General features: G+C 36.3%; 1 protein-coding gene across 2 annotated transcripts in view; it reads left to right on the top strand.

The window, feature by feature from the left end:
• The window catches only part of MLLT3 (MLLT3 super elongation complex subunit), a 264,885-nt gene that overhangs the window by 167,274 nt on the left and 75,130 nt on the right, over window positions 1–22,481 (top strand). For both annotated transcript variants that reach the window (XM_004286220.4, XM_004286221.2), the window contains exon 5: window positions 20,465–21,166. In XM_004286220.4, coding sequence (XP_004286268.1) covers window positions 20,465–21,166 — 702 coding nt within the window. The remainder of the gene's footprint in view (window positions 1–20,464; window positions 21,167–22,481) is intronic.

Consider the following 22,481-nt stretch of genomic DNA (forward strand, 5'->3'; position numbering starts at 1 on the left):
TAGATAAGTGTCCATTGAACCAGAATGTGAATTTCCCTTACTAAAATCTAGAGGATTCTGACATCAGGTATTATAAGTTTTTCTTAAAAATGTTATGCTATAATTGATACATATGAGGATTATATGTATTTTATATGTAAATTATAAAACAAACACCATGAATCCACCCTTCAACTTAATAATGAGAAATACAACATTAGTGCCATTCAAATTACCTGTATACAGCTTCCTAGTCCATCGCTTTGTGTTCCCCAGATATAACTATGCTCCTGAATTTTCCTGAGCTTTTAAGTATAGTTTACCACAAATGTGTGTATTCTTATATTTGTCCAACTTTCCTTGTTTTTGGTCTTTATGAAAATGGTATAATACTATATGTACTTTTCTGTGACTTGCTTTATTTACTCAGTACTGTGTAAGATTTGTCCTTGTTATTGCATGTTATTGATTTCACTGTGGTATTAGTCCATATGGTATGATTGGTATATCCATTCTCTTATTATATAGATATCTAGATTACTGCTTTTGATTTTGTTTTATTTTTGCTGCTGTGAATAATGCAGTTATAAACCTTTTGGGGCATGTCTGCAGTACACATATATTAAGAGTTTCTCTAGGGTAGTGGATTTCAAACTTTTATGACTGACCCATAGTAAGAAATATGTTTTCCATAATAAGCAAGTACCCACTTACATAAGTATACGTACACAAATGAGACAAAAGTTTTTCAAATCAATGCTTAAGTTTACTACATGGGGTTCAATCTACTCTATTTTATACTGGTTGACTTATAAATAGCAATGTGACCCACTCTTGCTTTGCAGTCTCACTAACAGGTTCTGTTTGAATAACATGGCCCTAAGTGCGTGGTTGAAACTCTAGGGCCCATGAGAATCACCTGGAAAGTTGGTATATGTGAGGATTCCTGGGCCTTGCTGCATAGATTCATATTCCATAGGTCTGGGATGGAGCTTAAAAATCTGAATTTCTAATATGCATCCAGGTAATACTAATGTTGCTGGCCTGCTGACTGAATTTGAGAAATACTGCTATAGAGTATATACTCATGAAAGAAATTGGTGAGTCATAGTGTTGCAGGAAAAAAAGTGGGAGGCAGGAGGATGGTCACGTCCCGGGTCTCAGGCGAATCCCTGGGATGGGCCGCCAAGTGTGGGTTCTTGGCTTCGTGCAGGAAAGAATTCAAGAGCGAGCCGCAGTAACGTGAAAGAAGGTTTATTCAGGGGGATACAGACTCCACAGAGTGTGGGCCATCTCAGGAGGCAAGAGGCCACAGAAGAAACACACTCCAAGTGTGGGCCATCTCAGAAGGCGAGAGGCTCCAGGGTACAGGGTTGTCAGTGTTTATAGGGGTGGGTAATTTTATAGGCTAATGAGTGGGAGAATTATTCCAACTATTTTGGGGAAGGGGCAGGGATTTCCAAGAATTGGGCCACCACCCACTTTCTAGCCTTTTATGGTTGGCCTTGGGACTGTCATGGCACCTGTGGGTGTGTCATTTAGCTAACGTATTAACAGTGAGTGTATAATGAGGCTCAAGGTCCACTGGAAGTTGACCCGTCCACCATCTTGGACCTAGTTGGTTCTAACCAGTTGATGTTGTGCCCTCAACGACTATGTCATTCTTTTAAAGGTTGTGCCCTGCCCCCTTCCTGTCTCAATAGGGCATTCACATGTTTAGCTTTTTATTATTTTACATAGTTTGTTATTTTATATAGCTTTTTATTATTTAGAGTCCTATGTCTGCACTGTATAAAGAGGTACCATTGCTCTCTTTTCTAGTTAGACTTGTTCATTAATGCTCATTTAGTAGGCGTTAAAATGATATCTTACTGTTCTGTTATTTTGTATTTCAGTGATTCGTAATGAGGCTCAGCATACATTTCAGTGGCCATTCATGTTTCTTTCTCTCTGAAATGTTTGTTCATGCCACCTGCTTATTTTTCTATTTATTTGTTGAAGGTCTTTGTATATTCTGGAAGTATGAATGCATTGTTGGTTATACTCACTGTAGATATCTTTTCCTAGTTTGCCCATTTAGTGGCTTTTTAACTTTCATTGTGGTATCCTTTGATAGAAATTCTTAATTTTAATGTGGTCAGATTTTTTATGGCTAGTTCTTTTTGTGTCCTGTTAATATGTTCTCTACCCCATGCTCATATAGATGATCTCCTGTATGTTTTTTCCCCAACACGTTTGAAAAGTTTTGCCTAACATTTAAATATTTTCAAACATCTGGAGTTGATTTTATGTATGGTATGAGGTAAGAGTCTAATTTAAATTTTTTCCTATACAGAAAATCAGTCCCAGCACATTTTATTGAGTTGTCTATGCCTTACTCAATGATCTACAGTGCCTACCCTGTCAAACTTCAGATTTTCATATATTTGTTAATCTGTTGGAGGGATGTGGTTCAATTCTGTTCCCTAGGTCAGTTCATTGATCTCTGCAGCAATACCACAATGTTGTTGCTATAGTTTTGTAATTGCTATATGGCATGACAAGTTCTATTACATCTTTCTCTTTTAGGATCAGTTTAAGTTCTTTGAAAAACTCTGTTAGGATTTGTATTGAAATTACATTGAATCTGTAGGTAATGAGTATTTTTATCCATGAAACTAATCTCTCTATGAGTTTATTTAGGCATTCTTTAGTGTTGTTGAAGTGTTAAGATATTTCTGATAAAAGTGTAGATAGTTCTATGGTTTGTTTATTCCTAGGTACTTTATTTTTTTTAATTGCTATTATAAATAGCATATTAAATGTTCCCTGTTTGTTGCTGATGTGTAAATATGCAGTTTACCTTTGCATACTTCTAAACTTATTAATTCCAGTAATTTTTCTGTATAGCTCCTTTTGTTTTTCTGTGTGGACAGTCATATCATGCGAATAATGACATATGTCTCTCTTATTTTCTTTTTCTTTTTTTAAAAGAATGTTTTTTAAAAAAAAGTTCTTCATTGAATTTTTTAAAAATGAATTAATTAATTAGCTTGCTCTGGGTCTTAGTTGCGGCAGGCTGGCTCCTTAGTTGCGGCTGGTGGGCTTCTTAGTTGCGGCTGGCAGGCTCCTTAGTTGTGGCATGCTCGCTCTTAATTGCGACAGGCATGTGGGATCTAGTTCCCCGGTCAGGGATTGAACCTGGGCCCCCTGCATTGGGAGCTCGGAGTCTTAACGACTGCACCACCAGGGAAGTCCCCTCTCTTATTTTCTTTTTTAATAAATTTTATTTATTTATTTATTTATTTTTGACTGCGTTGGGTCTTCATTGCTGCGTGCAGGCTTTCTCTAGTTGTGGCGAGCGGGGGCTACTTTTCATTATGGTGCACAGGCTTCTCATTGAGGTGGCTTCTCTTGTTGCGGAGCACGGGCTCTAGGCGCCGCGGGCTCAGCAGTTGTGGCTCATGGGCTCTAGAGTGCAGGCTCAGTAGTTGTGACGCACGAGCTTAGTTACTCCGCAGCATGTGGGATCTTCCCAGACCAGGGCTCGAACTCGTGTCCCCTGCATTGGCAGGTGGATTCTTAACCACTGCGCCACCAGGGAAGTCCACCCCTCTCTTATTTTCAATTTTCTTTTTTCCCCTGACTTTTGTGGTCCTGTGTCAGTAGGATTACCAGTAAAATATTAGGTATAAATGTTCCTGATTTTAAAGGGAATAATTCTAACAAGTGTCCATTTAGAATCTTGTTTGCATGGGAATTCAGTAGCTACCATTTGTCAAGTTAAGGAATTTGTCTCCTAGTACTAGTTGGTTAAGAGTCTCGTTTCCTTGTTAAAAAATAAATCGTACATGGATGTTGATTTTTATCAGACTTTTTAGTATCTCTTGAGATGAACAGATGGTTTTGTTCTCCTTTAATCTGTTAATGTGGTACTTGACAAGCATTTTTATCATGCTAAACTCCTCTTGAATTCTTGAGATAAAAGCAGTTTGGTCTTGCTCTGTTAGGGTCATCGCCCCCACCCCTCCACGGCATTGGATTAATTATGCTAATAGTTTTTTTAAAATTTTTGCGTTCATATTCTTGAGGTTAAAATTGTATGTTTCTTTCCCTTACTCTTCTTGGCAAGTTTTGTACTCAATAACATTCACTACATAAAGTGAGAAATGTTTTCTCTTTTTCAGCTTTGGAAGAGTTTCTGTAAGTTTGAAATGATCTCTTCCTAGAACTTGCTTGTAAAACCTTGTGGGCCTGATATCTTCTTTGTAGGAAGATTTTAAACTACTTATTTGACTTTAATGAAGGCTTATTCTTGATTTTTATTTCTTTTTGGGTCAGTTTTAGTAAGAGGACTGGATTTTTATTAGTTCTTCTCAAAGTTCTTTTCATATCTTGTTGAATTTCTTTTTAGGGTTTTTTTTTTAAATCTTTGTAGTCTTGCTTTTGCTTGAGTTAATTATGCAAAAATCTCTGTCAGTCGTTTTTTCAAATATAAGCATTAAGGCTAAAATTTTTCCTCTAAGTACTGCTTTAACTATATTCCACAGGTATTAATGTGTAGTATCTTCTTTGTTCCATATGATGAATTTGAAATTTTCCATTTTAATTTCTTCTTTTACCTGTGAATTATTTAGAAATATGTTTTTACAATTCCAAATATGTGGACTTTTTTTAAATTAAAAAAAAAAGTTTGATTTTTAGCTTAATTGCATTAGCATAATTTCTTCTTGAATTCACTTTCCTTCTTCCTGAAGTAGATCCTGTTGAAGTTGTTTTAGTGAAGTTTTTTTTTTTTAGTGAACTCTCAATTTTTGTTAATCTATAAAGTTTTGACTATTGCCCCTATTATGAAAAGTGGTTTTGCTGGTTATTCAATTCTACGTTGACGTTTACTTTCAATGCTTTGAAAATACTTCTTTTGTGTTTTTGAGGTCTGATGTCAGTTTAATTCAGGGTTATGCTGCTAGAGGTATAGCAGCTACCTCTCTGGAGGAAAAATTCCTTATTTTTAGTATTTGCTTATTTCCGTGGTGTAAATACTCTCTTACCATGTATGTCAGTTATTACAGAGTTGAGAAGAGATATGCAGTAGCACACAATTGTGAAGTATTTCCACCCTGCTGATACAATAGACATCAATAATAACCTCAAGAGCACAGATAATAATATGTAGTAAAATAATTAGTGATGAATTTTGATTATCTAGCTCTGCTTTTAATATTTTTCATCTTATATTTTTATATAATTTAACACAGTAGTAGCCTTGTTTAAAAACTGCTCACAGAATTCCTGAAAATTTAACAATATGTTCATATGAGCCTACATTAGCCAGCTGTGGCATACCACTCTTGTACTTATTCTTTTTTCTAATGCGTGCTCTCTGTGAGCCTTGGGTGACTGCTTTTACAGTCTGTTTGTCTTTAGTGTTTTTAACTTTTAGTACAGTGTGTCTAGGAGCAAATTCCTTTTAATTTATGGATATATCATTATTTTTATATTGTACTTTCTTTTTTTATGGGTTCATGAATTTTATTATTTTGGAAAATTATCAGCCATTGTATCACCTGTATTCTTTATTTTTTCTGAGTCTCTAGTTAGATAGTTGTTATTTTTCTTCTGTTCTCCATGTCTCTTAATAGTTTTTATATTTTTCATTTTCTTGTGTCTTTGTGTGTGTTCTGGCAGTTTGTTTAGATCTGTCTTCCAGTTTGTTCATTCTTTTCAGCCATGCTTAATCTGCTTTTCAGTCCATTAAGATATTAATTCCAAGAGTGCTTTTTTTTCCCCTCCATTTCTTAAAGTCTGTTTCTTTTCAGTCACATGGTCATTCTTACTCATCTCTTATTGCTTGGTCACTTTTGGATTCCAACTGTCTTCATTTCCACACCTTGTATGTCATTATTTTATATTCTGCATCATGATGATTCCAATATCTGAGATCCTAAAGACCCTTTTACATACTCTCAGATCATGGTGGCTTATTTCTTTGTGTTTAGGGATATTTTAAAATTGTGAGTTCATATTTGATTTAGTTGAACTTTGGGAATCCTGAGGTCTTAATTCAGAGTACTTTTCCCCAACAGATTTATAAAGACTTCTCCCGAATTTCTGAGAGACTGTGAAGTTCAGGTCTCCAAATATGCTATAGGCCCCAGATTTGGTCTTAAAAGAGACCCAGGAGAATGTGGACCTATCAGTGCCCTTTAAGCAACTGCACCTCTCATGCCTAACTGAAGCTTACAGTTCACGTTTCAACTCCTCCCTTCTCTTTTCTCTTTCTGTCTGTATCTCTTTTATATACTCATCACTCTTGGAATTTTCTTTTATTTTTTTAATAAGCTCCACAATGAAGAGTTTTGTATTATCCAATATATAATTGTATTTGCAAAGAGTCCACTATATTCCCAAATTAAAAGGATTTTCCCCCACTGAAACCATGGTATGTCTAGCAATTTCAGCATTGTTGTTTGCATTGTTGGAGACTCAATGAATATGAATTGAATAACTATTGAGAGAAGGTGAAAAGACAGCATAACCCTGATTTTATTTTCCCCTTGTATAATTGTCTCTTTTTGGGTTTTTTATTTATGCAATAGATCGAATTTTTATGTGTCAGGCACCGTTTTTCATCTTATACTTCCAGTTACTCTATTGTGATTAGTATTATACATTAAACATTGAAGGTCGACTGTTCTTTGTGAGTAACGATTACTTATCAAGGCTCATTGTCAGAATTCCAGCTAGTACTGAAAGAAGACCAAAATGATTTGGCCAATATGTTTTAAAGCTTGTTTAAGAAAACGGAAATTATACAAAGCTAAGTATACATAAACCTAGAAAGAGAAGTGATATAATTATTACTTTGAGTTTCTAGTTTCAAGCCACAAAAGTAACAAGTTTGCTTGAAACTGAAAAGTCTTCTAAATATAACTTACTGTTAACAGTACTTAATTATAATTTAGACTTAAAGCGATAGCAAGTCAGGAAATATTATATACCTAGGGCCATTTTATTATTTATTTATTTATTTTGAAAGGAGTCCCAGTTTTTTTTTTAATTTATTTTTCCTAATTTATTTATTTATTTATTTCTGGCTGTGTTGGGTCTTCGTTGCTGTCCGTGGGCTTTCTCTCGTTGCAGTGAGCAGGGGCTACTCTTCGTTGCGGAGCGTGGGCTTCTCATTTTGGTGGCTTCTCTTGTTGTGGAGCATGGGCTCTAGAGCACAGGCTCAGTAGTTGTGGCACATGGGCTTAGTTGCTCCGTGGCACGTGGGATCTTCCCGGACCAGGAATCAAACCCTTATCCCCTGCATTGGCAGGCGGATTCTTAACCACTGCGCCACCAGGGAAGTCCTAAATAGGACCATTTTAAATGAGATTGGATTCTGAAGTAAAAGTATTTTTTAGTACATAGAGCATAGCTGAAACTAGTCATCTGAGAAACGGAGACTTTTAAAATTTATCTACTTGGAATATTATTTTGTAAAATATTGAATATTCTTGCCAAATGATACTTTACAGTTAAATTTCGTATTTACATGCAGATACAGTACTTAAAGATATTTTTAATATTGAGGAAGACTTTTATTAAATTGACTCTTAATGCTTTTGAACAGAAGGGTAGGGAAATGAAAATTTAACTGCTTTTAATTCTGTTCACTTTAGAACTGAAAGAAATTTTCTCAGTTGTTTCCATTTCTCAATTGTGAATATGATTTATAAATTTTATCTTCTTCATCTTTTAATGATCTTAGTACAATGAATAAAATTCAAAATGCAACCTAAGTATCCTCAGCTAAATTTGTAGCTTAGAGCTTGATTGTAGTTTGCTTTAAAAAAAAAAAAGAAAGAAGGAAAAGATAACATTGAAACCACATCAGAAGGAAAATGGAATTTTTTTAAAAAAGCACAGGAAGATAGCAGTCACATAGTTGAATAGCTTCTCTTTTTACTTTTCTAACACAAAATTTATTTCACAAAATCTCTGAAGTGCAAATGGGTACATGAAAGAGGAGAGATATAAAAGTACTTTTGGGAGGTTGAAGAAATTTATCTTCTGTCAAAATAGTGCATTTACATGGTTTAAAGAATTAACTAGCAAAGGATGGTATTAGAAAAAACCCAAAATTCTATATTGTATTCTTTGCCAATCCTCTTTCCAATTCCTAGAAGGAAGCACTTTAGCTTTCTCTCTTTCTTTTTTCTTTTTAAGTTCTAGGGTTACTGCCCGAAGTTTCCAAACTATATGCTTATGCTTCTATTTCTTCATGAGAATTTAACCTATTTGCTCCATCTCCTTTTCCTCCCAATATAATACCATTGTTAATTCTTACCTTGGATATAACTTTCTAGATGTTGAGCTTAGAACTTTATCTCTTGTTTCACTGACCATGGACAGTGTTTCTTGATTCTAAACTTTGTAGGCTCAGGTTATACTAGAGTTGCTTTCACTTCTCTGTTCATGTTTCTACCTTCCATGTTTGTCATCCATACATTTACTTTTGCATTATCACAGTTGATAACATTGTGTTATGTAATACAAGTCTTAAGTTTTCTGTGCTTGTCTGTAGTAGTAGTAATAATAGTGGTAGTAATTGAAAGTACTTACATAGTTCAGGCTTTGTGCCAAGCACATTGCATGTTTTATTTATATTATTTTATAATACATACATATATATACACACAGGTACTTTACATATATTAAACTTACTTAATCATCAAGTCGACCTTGATGGTATAAGTAATATTATGGTCTCCAGTTTACTGACAAGGAAATTTAAGTCACTTAGTAAGTGGTAGAGCTGAGTAGGTTAAAATGTAGAAATTGAAAATCAGTAATGTTGTTTACAGCTATGACTGTAAAAGTTACCACAGTTAAGATGTATACTGTTCTCATATCTTCTTTCTTATATAGCCATTTATTTTGTGGTTTTAAAAATTATTGTTTTTCTTTATCGCTTCCTTGTTTTTGTGCTAAAATTCCCAAATTTCCTCTCTTTCCAAATAACTCCTATGGAGGCCCTTATAGGATCCCTCCAGTTTTCTTACTCAGTGACCTCCCCCAACCCACCCTTTTTGGAGGTTAGCATTTATTTTATGCGAACACTACAAATTTTTGTCATTTCAAATTATATAATGGGGCAGGTTTTTACATTGATTTTGAAAACATTGAATTATGAGAGAAATGTGTCTTATAGTTTTGTGATACTCTTTAAGATAATTAAAGATAATGTGTTCTGCAGGAATATTATAGGAAAGGTTGATTTTCTAATATCAAATAAGCCTCTGGACACACTGTTTTAATGTCTGTCAAGTTTGAAATATTTATTTGGTAACAAAAGACTTGAAGTTTAAGCCACTCGAAACGTATACAGGAAGAGCCTCTGATTTCAAAATTAGTTATTTGCTACCTGCCCAAAAGTAATATGTTGTACCCCCTCTGCTGGAACTGAATAGAACTTCCTTCTATAGTTATGCTTAGACGGCAGGCAGGTTCAATGTTGTTCTTTTAAAGCCACTGAGTTCCTCTCCCTTTCTTCCCATCCTTCTTTCATTTACAGCTCAGGCTGTATTGGCAAGATTAACAGTTGGTTTTGAAACCAACTGCCCTTCTGAGAGTCAGTAGAAGCATAGTGGTTGAGAGTATGGGCATTGAAACCAGACTACTGGAACTTGAATCTCAGCGGGGGTATATTGTAGAGTTCTCTCAACTTCCTGGTGGAGTATCACATTCAAGAATAGTACAACATTATTAAAAAAACAAGTAAAACATTCCAGAGCATTGAGTCCTATAATGGCAGGCTTTTCTTTTTCCTTCTTGTGTGTGTAAATATTTCATGTTCTTTTTATGTACAGACTATTTAGATTGTTATTGAATGAAAGACCCTTGTTACTATTCTCAAATGCCATTTCATTTCCATTTGTGCAGTGTTCTTTCAGTCCCCTATCCATTGACTGATAAACGTTAAATTTGGGGCCTTGTTGCCTCTATTTAGCCTTGATGTTTAAGTTTTGATTCTTTTTTAAAATTAGTCCCATTATTTGTTATTGAAATGTTTTCTGCTTCACCATCTTATTGTGTTATAAATTCTTTTTTTTGTTTGTTTTTTCATTTTAACATCTTTATTGGAGTATAATTGCTTTACAATGGTATGTTAGCTTCAGCTTCACAACAAAATGAATCAGTTATACATATACATATGTTCCCATATCTCTTCCCGCTTGTGTCTCCCTCCCTCCCACCCTCCCTATCCCACCCCTCCAGGCGGTCACAAAGCACGAGCTGATCTCCCTGTGCTATGCGGCTGCTTCCCACTAGCTATCTACCTTACGTTTGGTAGTGTATATATGTCCATGCCTCTCTCTCGCTTTGTCACAGTTTACCCTTCCCCCTCCCCATAGCCTCAAGTCCATTCTCTAGTAAGTCTGTGTCTTTATTCCTGTTTCACCCCTAGGTTTTTCATGACATTTTTTTCCTTAAATTCCATATATATGTGTTAGCATACGGTATTTGTCTCTCTTTCTGACTTACTTCACTCTGTATGACAGACTCTAGGTCTATCCACCTCATTACAAATAGCTCAATTTCGTTTCTTTTTATGGCTGAGTAATATTCCACTGCATATATATGCCACATCTTCTTTATCCATTCATCTGATGATGGACATTTAGGTTGTTTCCATCTCCGGGCTATTGTAAATAGAGCTGCAATGAACATTTTGGTACATGACTCTTTTTGAATTATGGTTTTCTCAGGGTATATGCCCAGCAGTGGGATTGCTGGGTCATATGGTAGTTCTATTTGTAGTTTTTTAACGAACCTCCATACTGTTCTCCAGTGGCTGTATCAATTTACATTCCCACCAACAGTGTAAGAGGGTTCCCTTTTCTCCACAACCTCTCCAGCATTTATTGTTTCTAGATTTTTTGATGATGGCCATTCTGACTGGTGTGAGATGATATCTCATTGTAGTTTTGATTTGCATTTCTCTAATGATTAGTGATGTTGAGCATTCTTTCATGTGTTTGTTGGCAGTCTGTGTATCTTCTTTGGAGAAATGTCTATTTAGGTCTTCTGCCCATTTTTGGATTGGGTTGTTTGTTTTTCTGTTATTGAGCTGCATGAGCTGCTTATAAATTTTGGAGATTAATCCTTTGTCAGTTGCTTCATTTGCAAATATTTTCTCCCATTCTGAGGGTTGTCTTTTGGTCTTGTTTATGGTTTCCTTTGCTGTGCAAAAGCTTTGAAGTTTCATTAGGTGCCATTTGTTTATTTTGGTTTTTATTTCCATTTCTCTAGGAGGTGGGTCAGAAAGGATCTTGCTGTGATTTATGTCATAGAGTGTTCTGCCTGTGTTTTCCTCTAAGAGTTTGATAGTTTCTGGCCTTACATTTAGGTCTTTAATCCATTTTGAGCTTATTTTTGTGTATGGTGTTAGGGAGTGATCTAATCTCATACTTTTACATGTACCTGTCCAGTTTTCCCAGCACCACTTATTGGAGAGGCTGTCCTTTCTCCACTGTACATTCCTGCCTCCTTTATCAAAGATAAGGTGACCATATGTGCGTGGGTTTATCTCTGGGCTTTCTATCCTGTTCCATTGATCTATCTTTCTGTTTTTGTGCCAGTACCATACTGTCTTGATTACTGTAGCTTTGTAGTATAATCTGAAGTCAGGGAGCCTGATTCCTCCAGCTCCATTTTTCGTTCTCAAGATTGCTTTGGCTATTCGGGGTCTCTTCTGTTTCCATACAAATTGTGAAATTTTTTGTTCTAGTTCTGTGAAAAATGCCAGTGGTAGTTTGATAGGGATTGCATTGAATCTGTAGATTTCTTTGGGTAGTAGAGTGATTTTCACAATGTTGATTCTTCCAATCCAAGAACATGGTATATCTCTCCATCTATTTGTATCATCTTTAATTTCTTTCATCAGTGTCTTATAATTTTCTGCATACAGGTCTTTTGTCTCCTTAGGTAGGTTTATTCCTAGATATTTCATTCTTTTTGTTGCAATGGTAAATGGGAGTGTTTTCTTGATTTCACTTTCAGATTTTTCATCCTTAGTGTATAGGAATGCCAGAGATTTCTGTGCATTAATTTTGTATCCTGCTACTTTACCAAATTCATTGATTAGCTCTAGTAGTTTTCTGGTAGCATCTTTAGGATTCTCTATGTATAGTATCATGTCATCTGCAAAGAGTGACAGCTTTACTTCTTCTTTTCCAATTTGGATTCCTTTTATTTCCTTTTCTTCTCTGATTGCTGTGGCTAAAACTTCCAAAACTATGTTGAATAAGAGTGGTGAGAGTGGGCAACCTTGTCTTGTTCCTGATCTTAGTGGAAATGCTTTCAGTTTTTCACCATTGAGGACAATGTTGGCTGTGGGTTTGTCATATATGGCCTTTATTATGTTGAGGAAAGTTCCCTCTGTGCCTACTTTCTGCAGGGTTTTTAACGTAAATGGGTGTTGAATTTTGTCAAAAGCTTTCTCTGCATCTATTGAGATGATCATATGGTTTTGCTCCTTCAATTTGTTAATATGGTTTATCACATTGATTGATTTGTGTATATTGAAGAATCCTTGCATTCCTGGAATAAACCCCACTTGATCATGGTGTGTGATCCGTTTAATGTGCTGTTGGATTCTGTTTGCTAGTATTTTGTTAAGGATTTTTGCATCTATGTTCATCAGTGATATTGGCCTGTAGTTTTCTTTCTTTGTGACATCCTTGTCTGGTTTTGGTATCAGGGTGATGGTGGCCTTGTAGAGTGAGTTTGAGAGTGTTCCTCCCTCTGCTATATTTTGGAAGAGTTTGAGAAGGATAGGTGTTAGCTCTTCTCTAAATGTTTGATAGAATTCGCCTCTGAAGCCATCTGGTCCTGGGCTTTTGTTTGTTGGAAGATTTTTAATCACAGTTTCAATTTCAGTGCTTGTGATTGGTCTCTTCATATTTTCTTTTTCTTCCTGATTCAGTCTTGGCAGGTTGTGTCTTTCTAAGAATTTGTCCATTTCTTCCAGGTTGTCCATTTTATTGGCATAGAGTTGCTTGTAGTAATCTCTCATGATCTTTTGTATTTCTGCAGTGTCAGTTGTTACCTCTCCTTTTTCATTTCTAATTCTATTGATTTGAGTCTTCTCCCTTTTTTTCTTGATGAGTCTGGCTAATGGTTTATCAATTTTGTTTATCTTTTCAAAGAACCAGCTTTTAGTTTTATTGATCTTTGCTATTGTTTCCTTCATTTCTTTTTCATTTATTTCTGATCTGATTTTTATGATTTCTTTCCTTCTGCTAACTTTGGGGATTTTTGTTCTTCTTTCTCTAATTGCTTTAGGTGCAAGGTTAGGTTGTTTATTCGAGATGTTTCCTGTTTCTTAAAGTAGGATTGTATTGCTATAAACTTCCCTCTTAGAACTGCTTTTGCTGCATCCCATAGATTTTGAGTCGTCATGTCTCCATTGTCATTTGTTTCTAGGTATTTTTTGATTTCCTCTTTGATTTCTTCAGTGATCACGTCGCTATTAAGTAGTGTATTGTTTAGCCTCCATGTGTTTGTATTTTTTACAGATCTTTTCCTGTAATTGATATCTAGTCTCATAGCGTTGTGGTCGGAAAAGATACTTGATACAATTTCAATTTTCTTAAATTTACCAAGGCTTGATTTGTGACCCAAGATATGATCTATCCTGGAGAATGTTCCATGAGCACTTGAGAAAAATGTGTATTCTGTTGTTTTTGGATGGAATGTCCTATAAATATCCATGAAGTCCATCTTGTTTAATGTATCATTTAAAGCTTGTGTTTCCTTATTTATTTTCATTTTGGATGATCTGTCCATGGTGAGAGTGGGGTGTTAAAGTCCCCTACTATGAATGTGTTACTGTCGATTTCCCCTTTTATGGCTGTTAGTATTTGCCTTATGTATTGAGGTGCTCCTATGTTGGGTGCCTAAATATTTACAATTGTTATATCTTCTTCTTGGATCGATCCCTTGATCATTATGTAGTGTCTTTCTTTGTCTCTTCTAATAGTCTTTATTTTAAAGTCTATTTTGTCTGATATGAGAATTGCTACTCCAGCTTTCTTATAAATTCATTTTTAATAAAACATTTATTGTATGAGTCAAATTGTGCTAAAAGCGGATAAAAATCATCAGCAGTCCACTTTGCTCCGCCCCTTCCCTGAACTCTCTCAACCATTTTGAACTGTTTGGTGATATCTTCTGGTATATGCCTATCTATTTTGAAATATTTATAAATTGCTATCCCCTCCTTAATTTTATTCCTTTTATGGTAGATCATGATTTTACATGTAAGAAATCTTAAACTCCAGAAACTTGACCTCTCTTAATTGGTTTTAAAAAGTAGATTATAGGGCTTCCCTGGTGGCGCAGTGGTTGAGAGTCCGCCTGCCGATGCAGGGGACACGGGTTCGTGACCCGGTCTGGGATGATCCCATATGCCGTGGAGCGGCTGGGCCCATGAGCCACGGCCACTGAGCCTGCGCGTCCGGAGCCTGTGCTCCACAACGGGAGAGGCCACAACAGTGAGAGGCCCGCGTACCGCCAAAAAAAAAAAAAAAAAGAAAAAGTAGATTATAGATCTCCTTTAAATCAGAATTAACTTGTTAAATTTCTCTTTAGAATTTGATTCCTAAGTATATATTTAAGGCCATTATTTTAGAGCAGAAATGTTGGTGTAATTTGTTTCATTTACTTTCTTCATTATATTTGGTATTATATTTGTGGATCCTCTTCTAGTTTCTCAGAGTGGGTGCAATGTGTATTTTTATGCCTGGTTTCTCTCCTCTCCTTTCCTCTTCTCCTTTTAAAAATAATAAATGCGATAAAGACAATATATTTTATTTTGAGCATATGTTTTCTTGTGCCCCTAGATTTTTTGTATGAAATGGTCTTATCATTATTTTCTTTTGACTGATTTCTTTTGTCTTTATTTTTCTAATTTTATTAGAGTATGATCAGCCAATACAATCTATTCAGATATTTTTAAAAGATTATTTTAAGTTCATTTTATGATACCCTTATGATTGATTTTTGTCAGTGTTCCATGGGCACATGTAAAATTGTAAGCTTTATTCAAGAGATTGAAAGTTTTCTATATAATTATTAAATCAAGTGTGTGGATTGTATTAATCAGTTTCACTATATATTCATTTAACTTTATTAGATCTGTCTATTTCTGACAAAGCTGTACTAATTTCTTATTTCATTGAAATATTTTTCAAGTTTTTCTTGCATAGTCAATACCCTTTGCTTTATGTAACTTAGCTTTTACATTGTTTATGCTGTTTGGTCATCTTAACCTTGAATTTCACGTTGTGTGATATTAGTATAACACTCATGCTTTCCTTTGGGGGCATTTAGCTGATATTTCTTGGCTCTTCCCTTTATTTTAAACTTTTCTCATCATTCAATTTTAAGCATTTTCTATAAGCAGTCTGTATATGACCTTTGTCTTTTTTTTTTTTTTTTTTTGGCTGTGTTACATCTTCGTTTCTGTGCGAGGGCTTTCTCTAGTAGTGGCTAGCGGGGGCCACTCTTCATCGCGATGTGTGGGCCTCTCGCTGTCGCAGCCTCTGTTGTTGCAGAGCACAAGCTCCAGATGTGCAGGCTCAGTAGTTGTGGCTCACGGGCCTAGTTGCTCCGCGGCATGTGGGATCTTCCCAGACCAGGGCTCGAACCCGTGTCCACTGCATTGGCAGGCAGATTCTCAACCACTGCGCCACCAGGGAAGCCCTGACCTTTGTCTTTTTAACTCATCTGACAGCCTGTCTTTTAGTGGGAGAATTCAGATTTCTTTTAAATTCTAATGAGTGATGCCTGATTTTGTTACTTTTTTATCTTGTTCCTTATTTATATTTGTGACTTTTTACATTTTTTAAAAAATTTGGCTTATATTTTCAAGTTGATATTCATTTCCCAGTTTCCCCTTCTTTATGTGTCAGTTGTTCTGTACTTTTCCATTTCATTATTGGCCACCTTCCTTTTCAATTGCTCATAGATCCACTTTTTCCCCCCTACTTTAACATGAATAATGATACCAACATTTTCCTTCACCTTCACACACTAATCCTCTCCTTTAATGTTCCTAAATTTCTTTGGAGATAATTTAATTTTAGGTCCAGATTTTTGTTAGACGTTTGTCAAAAATTCATATTGAGCACTTACGTTACATATTCCATATAGTTTATTATCCATTTAGATTTAGTTCTGTATAGAAGGCAAAGTAATTGCACTCCTGTTTCTTCTTACATGAAAGGTTTCATTTCTGATTCAGTTATTGTTCCATTAGAATCCCTTCTTAAGTCCTTTCCTTAGATGGAGTGGTAGCTAATGTGATCTTTGAATCCTTAAATTTTGGAAAACACTACTTTCCCACTGAAGGATGTTTGGCTTGTACTGCTTTTTTCCTAGCAATCTAGATGTTACTGTTCTTTCTTTTTAATTCCAGTGTTACAAATGAGAAGTCCATTGTTAATTTGATTCTTTTTTAGTATTAAGTAATTATTCTTTCTGGTAGCTTGTAAGGTTTTCTTTTTATCCTTAAAGCTTAGGAATTTTAGTGTGATGTTCTTGAACATGTGCCTTTCCCTTCATTAGTCCTGGCTGGATCTTGGAGAGCCCTGTAAATTTGTAATTCAGTCTCTTCTTTAGTTCATGGGAATTTTCTTTCATATTACTTTAATATATTTTCCTTTTCCCCCATCTGGAGACTCCTTGGGAACTTTTCCTATAGTTGGTATGTTAGTTAGGTTGCCTTAATCTGTTCTTCAAGTCCTTTCTCTTTTTCCTTTATGATATTCATCTCTTTGTATTTTCAGCTTATGCTTTGAGATTTCTTCCAGTTGGTCCTTCATTCACTCTAATTCATCAGTTAGACCCCATCTTCTCTTTTAATTTATCTACTGAATTATTCAGCTTAAAGATTTTACTTCTTTAAATTTTCATCTAATTAATTTTCTAAAATTCTGTAGAAATTATTTTTTGCTCTCTACTTGACTCTCCTTAAGTAGTCATACTATTTTTGGCCTCAGTATTTTGTCTCTGTCCTTCAGGAGATCTGTTAGGTCTGCTCTCTCCCACTGTCTCCTGTCATTAGGTATGTTGTTTATATGTGCATTGGGGTTCAGGTTGAGCTGTTAGGGGACCTTAGTTTGTTTTAATCCTATAGGGGATCCTATAGGGGATGGAAGGTCCAGGCATCTCAGCCTGCGCTATAGCAGCAGGCACGTTGTATATTTCATGTGTACTTGGAAGACCTTGTCCCTTCCTTCTGGTCTTCTTGCATTCCTAGTTTCAGGTGTAGAGGGGACTCTCTCTCCTCTTGAGTGCCCCCTGAGCACTTTTGGGGCCAGGAAGACTGGCCACACTTGTGCAGTTATGTATGTGTAGAACTCTTCTGGGTCTTGCTTGATATCCAGAGCAGACCAAGCCCTACACCAGTTCTCTCTCAAGATGCTTATAATCCCAAGGTCACATTCTTCAGGCCCCACTCAGTACCTGTTGGCCCCTGGAGCTGACTGGCTGAATGGTAATTAGTCTGTGCTGCTTAGTGGCACTTAATATTGAGGTTAATAGTTCAGTAAAAAAATTTAAAAGCCAGTGACTTGATCCTCAATTTGTATGGGATAGATAGGCTGAGAATCAGTGAAAGCTTTTATTCTGTGTCAGTAACAATTTAATTCCTGACGTTGTATCTAAGCTTCTGTTTTACATTTATTACATGTAAGTCTATGGCGGCAGGTGATGTACATTTGAACTTTGCCATTTATCACAGGCCCAGACCAAAGAAAATGTAGCCCTCAAGAATAGAAGCTGTTCTCTCAGTTTTTGTTATTTTCTAATTTTTTTTTTTTTTTTTTTTTGCGCGGTACGCGGGCCTCTCACTGTTGCGGCCTCTCCCGTTGCGGAGCACAGGCTCTGGACGCGCAGGCTCAGTGGCCATGGCTCACGGGCCCAGCTGCTCCGCGGCATGTGGGATCTCCCCAGACCGGGGCATGAACCCGTGTCCCCTGCATCAGCAGGTGGACTCTCAACCACAGCGCCACCAGGGAAGCTCCTATTTTCTAAATTTTTGTCTTGGGTGTTTTTATGGAATATGTTTCCCTTGTTAACTCTTGAGTTGCTTTAGCTTAAAGAGTGCTTTTTGGTAAAGTGGAAGGAACAAGAATAATTGGGTCACTTGCTTATACCAAGATTTGTTGGGTGGGTGAAAAGGTGACAGTAGGCATTTAATACCTAGACCAACATGGGGAGTAAAGTTATAAAATTTCTTGAGTTTTGTACTTAACATCATATGTATGTAATTAAGATGAGAACTTGAACTTTCTATGACACAAGAATCTGTGTCGTATACCACTATGTACTTTGCCTTAAGAATTCAGTTTGTCCTACAAAAGGATTTTAAAAATAAATCATGGAAGGACCCGTATAGAAGTCATTTTTTGTGTGTGTGCTGAAATGTTATATTTTTAAATGCTTAATGCTAGAAAATATGTTGGTAGCTTAAATTTGTGTATTTATAAAAATATGTATAATACTCCATGAAGGTTGAATATTAAACAGCAGTGCTTGGGTGTTCTAGAGCCATAATTAGAATACCGTTTGCAAATTGACAAAATTCAGTGGGTCAACAAACCAATTAAAAAAAAAACTCAAGTATATTAGATTTCAAACTATTCTCTCTTAATTTAGTTTGTCCATAATACTTTATTTTAATTATTCATAGTATTGCTTAACATGCCAGGAAATGTCTTATAATAGAATTTATAAAATAATGTCCTTTCAATAATATGAATATGTACTATCTTTAGCATTCTGCTTTTAAATCTCAGATTAAGGTGTTTTGTAAGGAATTATCTAGTTTAATGGACAAAAACATGTCTTAGTAACTTTATCCATTTTAGAATTTTGAAACCAAATGCTCACTTGGGAAAAATAAATGGAATAATTGGTATATGTCATTTTGGAGCAAATAAGACAAAAATTTTTGTAATAAAAAAATACATATTCCCACTAACATAGAACAATAATTTTTCATTTTGGGTATGGCTTTATGATGTTAATCTATATATATTTGTTTTTGTTTTTTTTGCATAGCCCCAGTTAGTAGATTGTTCATTTTCATGAAAAGCATGGCCCTTGCCTACTGTCTTTCCTGTGTCCTGCTAGATATTTAAGGAATACAGTATTGGTTTACATATCATTGGACTTAAGTGGGTAAGTTAGAGGTGAAACATAACAGGCCTGAAGATGTAAATTCTAGTTGAAAATCTGGACATTTAATTGTCTTTGGTTCCATTAGGAGATGGAAGTAAACAAGAAAGAGCTCTTCTTTTAGTATTGGTGTGGATTTTTGCATGTCCAGGATCTACTTCCATTTCTTATTCTTACTATGTGAATGATTGAGGTTCAGAAACATGGTAAGTATGGACTTAGATTGTGTTCCTAGATAGAAAGCTTATTTATAGGTTATATATTCTGAGGTGTTTATATGAGTGAAAAAATTGGACACATTTAAAATGAAATAGGCAGTGATTAACTCTTTCATCATGATTACACAACATGATTGCCAAAGACTTTTCAGTCCATTTGATGACCGTTAGGTGAAATCTTTGTTCTTTTAGACTTCTCTTTTCTTTTTTCTTCCCTTTTGTTGTTGTCGTTGTTGTTGTTGCTAGTGGATGGGAGATGTGTTCCTTAACTGAAGTTTGGTCAGAAAAAAAACCTGCTTTTTATCTAAAATTGAGAATTATTTTATTTTTTTTCAGTCTTGTGATTCTTTATATTAAAAAGTCATTTAAAATTTAATATTATCTGGCCTCACTATGTGACTCTGGCCCGTTTTTCTACCTCCTCAATCCTTGCTGTCATTGGATGCTGCTCCCTAAATATAAGCTGTGCTTTGATCCCTCATTGTTTTAGTTCATTCTAGTCCCTGGTCTCCACGGGACTAGAATGAGCTAGTACCTTTTCATTCTTGCCTTTCTAGTAATCACCTGCTTCTCTTGAGGACCTCGTTGAGGTGTTAATTCTCCATAAATCTCTGAATTATTCTTCTCTGCCTCCCCCAACAGAATTAATTTCCTCTGTTCCTTTCGTTGTGATAGGTGGCTCCTACAATAACCATGAATCATAGATGTGTCATAGTTACTGAGAGTAGGAGCCATGTGTTATCCAGCTTTGTCTCTCCTGGGACAAGTGTGTAGTGAACATTTGTTGACTTGAAATGGTTAGAACTCCATGCTTGTCATGATTAAGAGAACAGCTTGCCTCATTCAATTCCTCCATCACGGTAGCCCACACGCACTGTTGCTCGCACACCCTGCTCCCACCCGTTCTATTGAGGTTGTTGGGTTCTATTCCGATGCATTTGGGAGCAGTCAACGGAGGATCTTTTTGAGGAGCTGTAGTACAAGGAGACTGGCTCTTAGTCTTCATGGATGTTCCGTTTTGAGACTTTGCTTTTCTCCCTGCCTTTCCGCAGGACCCCAACAGGAGTATCCATCCCAGCGGCAGCAGCAGCAGCAGCAGTTGTAGCAGCAGCAGCAGCAGCAGTAGCAGCAGCAGCAGCAGCAGCAGCAGTAGCAGCAGCAGCAGCAGCAGCAGCAGTAGCAGCAGTAGCAGCAGCAGCAGTTTTTCCAAGCCTCACAAATTAACGAAGGAGCACAAGGAAAAACCTTCTAAAGACTCCAGAGAACATAAAAGTGCCTTCAAAGAACCTTCCAGGGATCACAACAAATCTTCCAAAGAATCCTCTAAGAAACCCAAAGAAAATAAACCACTGAAAGAAGAAAAAATCGTTCCTAAGATGGCCTTCAAGGAACCGAAACCCATGTCGAAAGAGCCAAAACCAGATAGTAACTTACTCACGATCACCAGTGGACAGCAAGATAAGAAGGCTCCTAGTAAAAGACCCCCCATTGCAGATTCCGAAGAACTGTCAGCCAAAAAAAGGAAAAAGAGTAGCTCAGAGGCTTTATTTAAAAGTTTTTCTAACGCGCCACCGCTGATACTCACTTGTTCTGCTGATAAAAAACAGATAAAAGATAAATCTCATGGCAAGATGGGAAAGGTCAAAATTGAAAGTGAGACGTCAGAGAAGAAGAAATCAACTTTACCGCCATTTGATGATATTGTGGATCCCAATGATTCCGACGTGGAGGAGAATATGTCCTCTAAATCTGATGTGAGTAGCCTGGCTGGTTTTCCTCCTTTCCCTTATTAGTTTTCCAATTTTATTTCCGATAGCTTCAGCATAAAGACAGAGGAAGGAGAATGACAGTTGCACCAGAAGATGGTAGCATGGAAGCAGAAATGGCCTAGAAATGAATTTCCTTAACTAATGGAAAGAAGGAAATGAAATCATTAAGGAATCTGCAGACTTGTAGGCTATGATTTAAGTTGTTAAAGGAAAGATATGTTCCAGGGTATAATAATGGGTCATTTGAATAGCAGCAGAAAAATCTAGATGCTTATCAGAGCTTAGTTACTGTGCTTTCCAGGAAAGTGAGAAGAATGCAATGAAAGTAGAATACACCAGAAAATCAATTTTAAAAAGAAACAGGAAGTATTAGGGTGTAGCTGCAATGTTGATCTTTTTGATCAGTGTAATGAAGTAATTTGTTTACATAGATTGAAAACTGGTGATAGTATTTTTCAATACTTTTATCAAGGCAAAATTGATATAACAATGTACTGTATATTTAAAATGTGTGATTTGATACATTTTGATGTTTATATGTGTCATGAAACCAGGTAGTGGTATTTTGGAAATGAAATATTTAATTTTTTCCCCCATTGTATAGCCACTGATTTGGAAGGGGCAGGGTATGTATCTTCATTACAAGGTTTGCTAATGGGTAGGATTATCTTTTGTGGGTTCCTAAAAGAACATTTGGCCATCTGATAATCCCCCAAAATATTATTTGATGTTGAGATTTAAACTTTTTTTTTTGGCCTGGATTGGGTCTTCGTTGCCGTGAGCGGGCTTTCTATAGTTGCGGCGAGGGGGGGATACTCTTCGTTGCGGTGCGCGGGCTTCTCATTGTGGTGGCTTCTCTTGTTGTGGAGCACGGGCTCTAGGCGCATGGGCTTCAGTAGTTGTGGCACGCGGGCTCTAGAGCTCAGGCTCAGTAGTTGTGGCGCACGGGCTTAGTTGCTCTGCGGCATGTGGGATCTTCCTGGATCTGGGCTCAAACCCGTGTCCCCTGCATTGACAGGCGGATTCTTAACCACTGCGCCACCAGGGAAATCCTGAGATTTAAACTTATAATTACTATTTCTCAGAGTTGGAAGGGAATTTCAGGTTACCTATTCTAACCACCTACCAATGTAAGAAACCCTACACTTCTAGTGACAGAACTGTTAGTAATTCAAGTATTCCATTCTATTTCTGGAGAATGAACATTATTTACCATGAAGTTATCTCCTCCTCACTTCCCTTTTTTCTCTAGCTTTGGCCTTCTACTGTTACTTATCAGTCATGATCGGTCCCAGTAATC

The sequence above is a fragment of the Orcinus orca genome, chromosome 6 (assembly GCF_937001465.1).
Source record: "Orcinus orca chromosome 6, mOrcOrc1.1, whole genome shotgun sequence".
Taxonomy (NCBI): Eukaryota; Metazoa; Chordata; class Mammalia; order Artiodactyla; family Delphinidae; genus Orcinus; species Orcinus orca.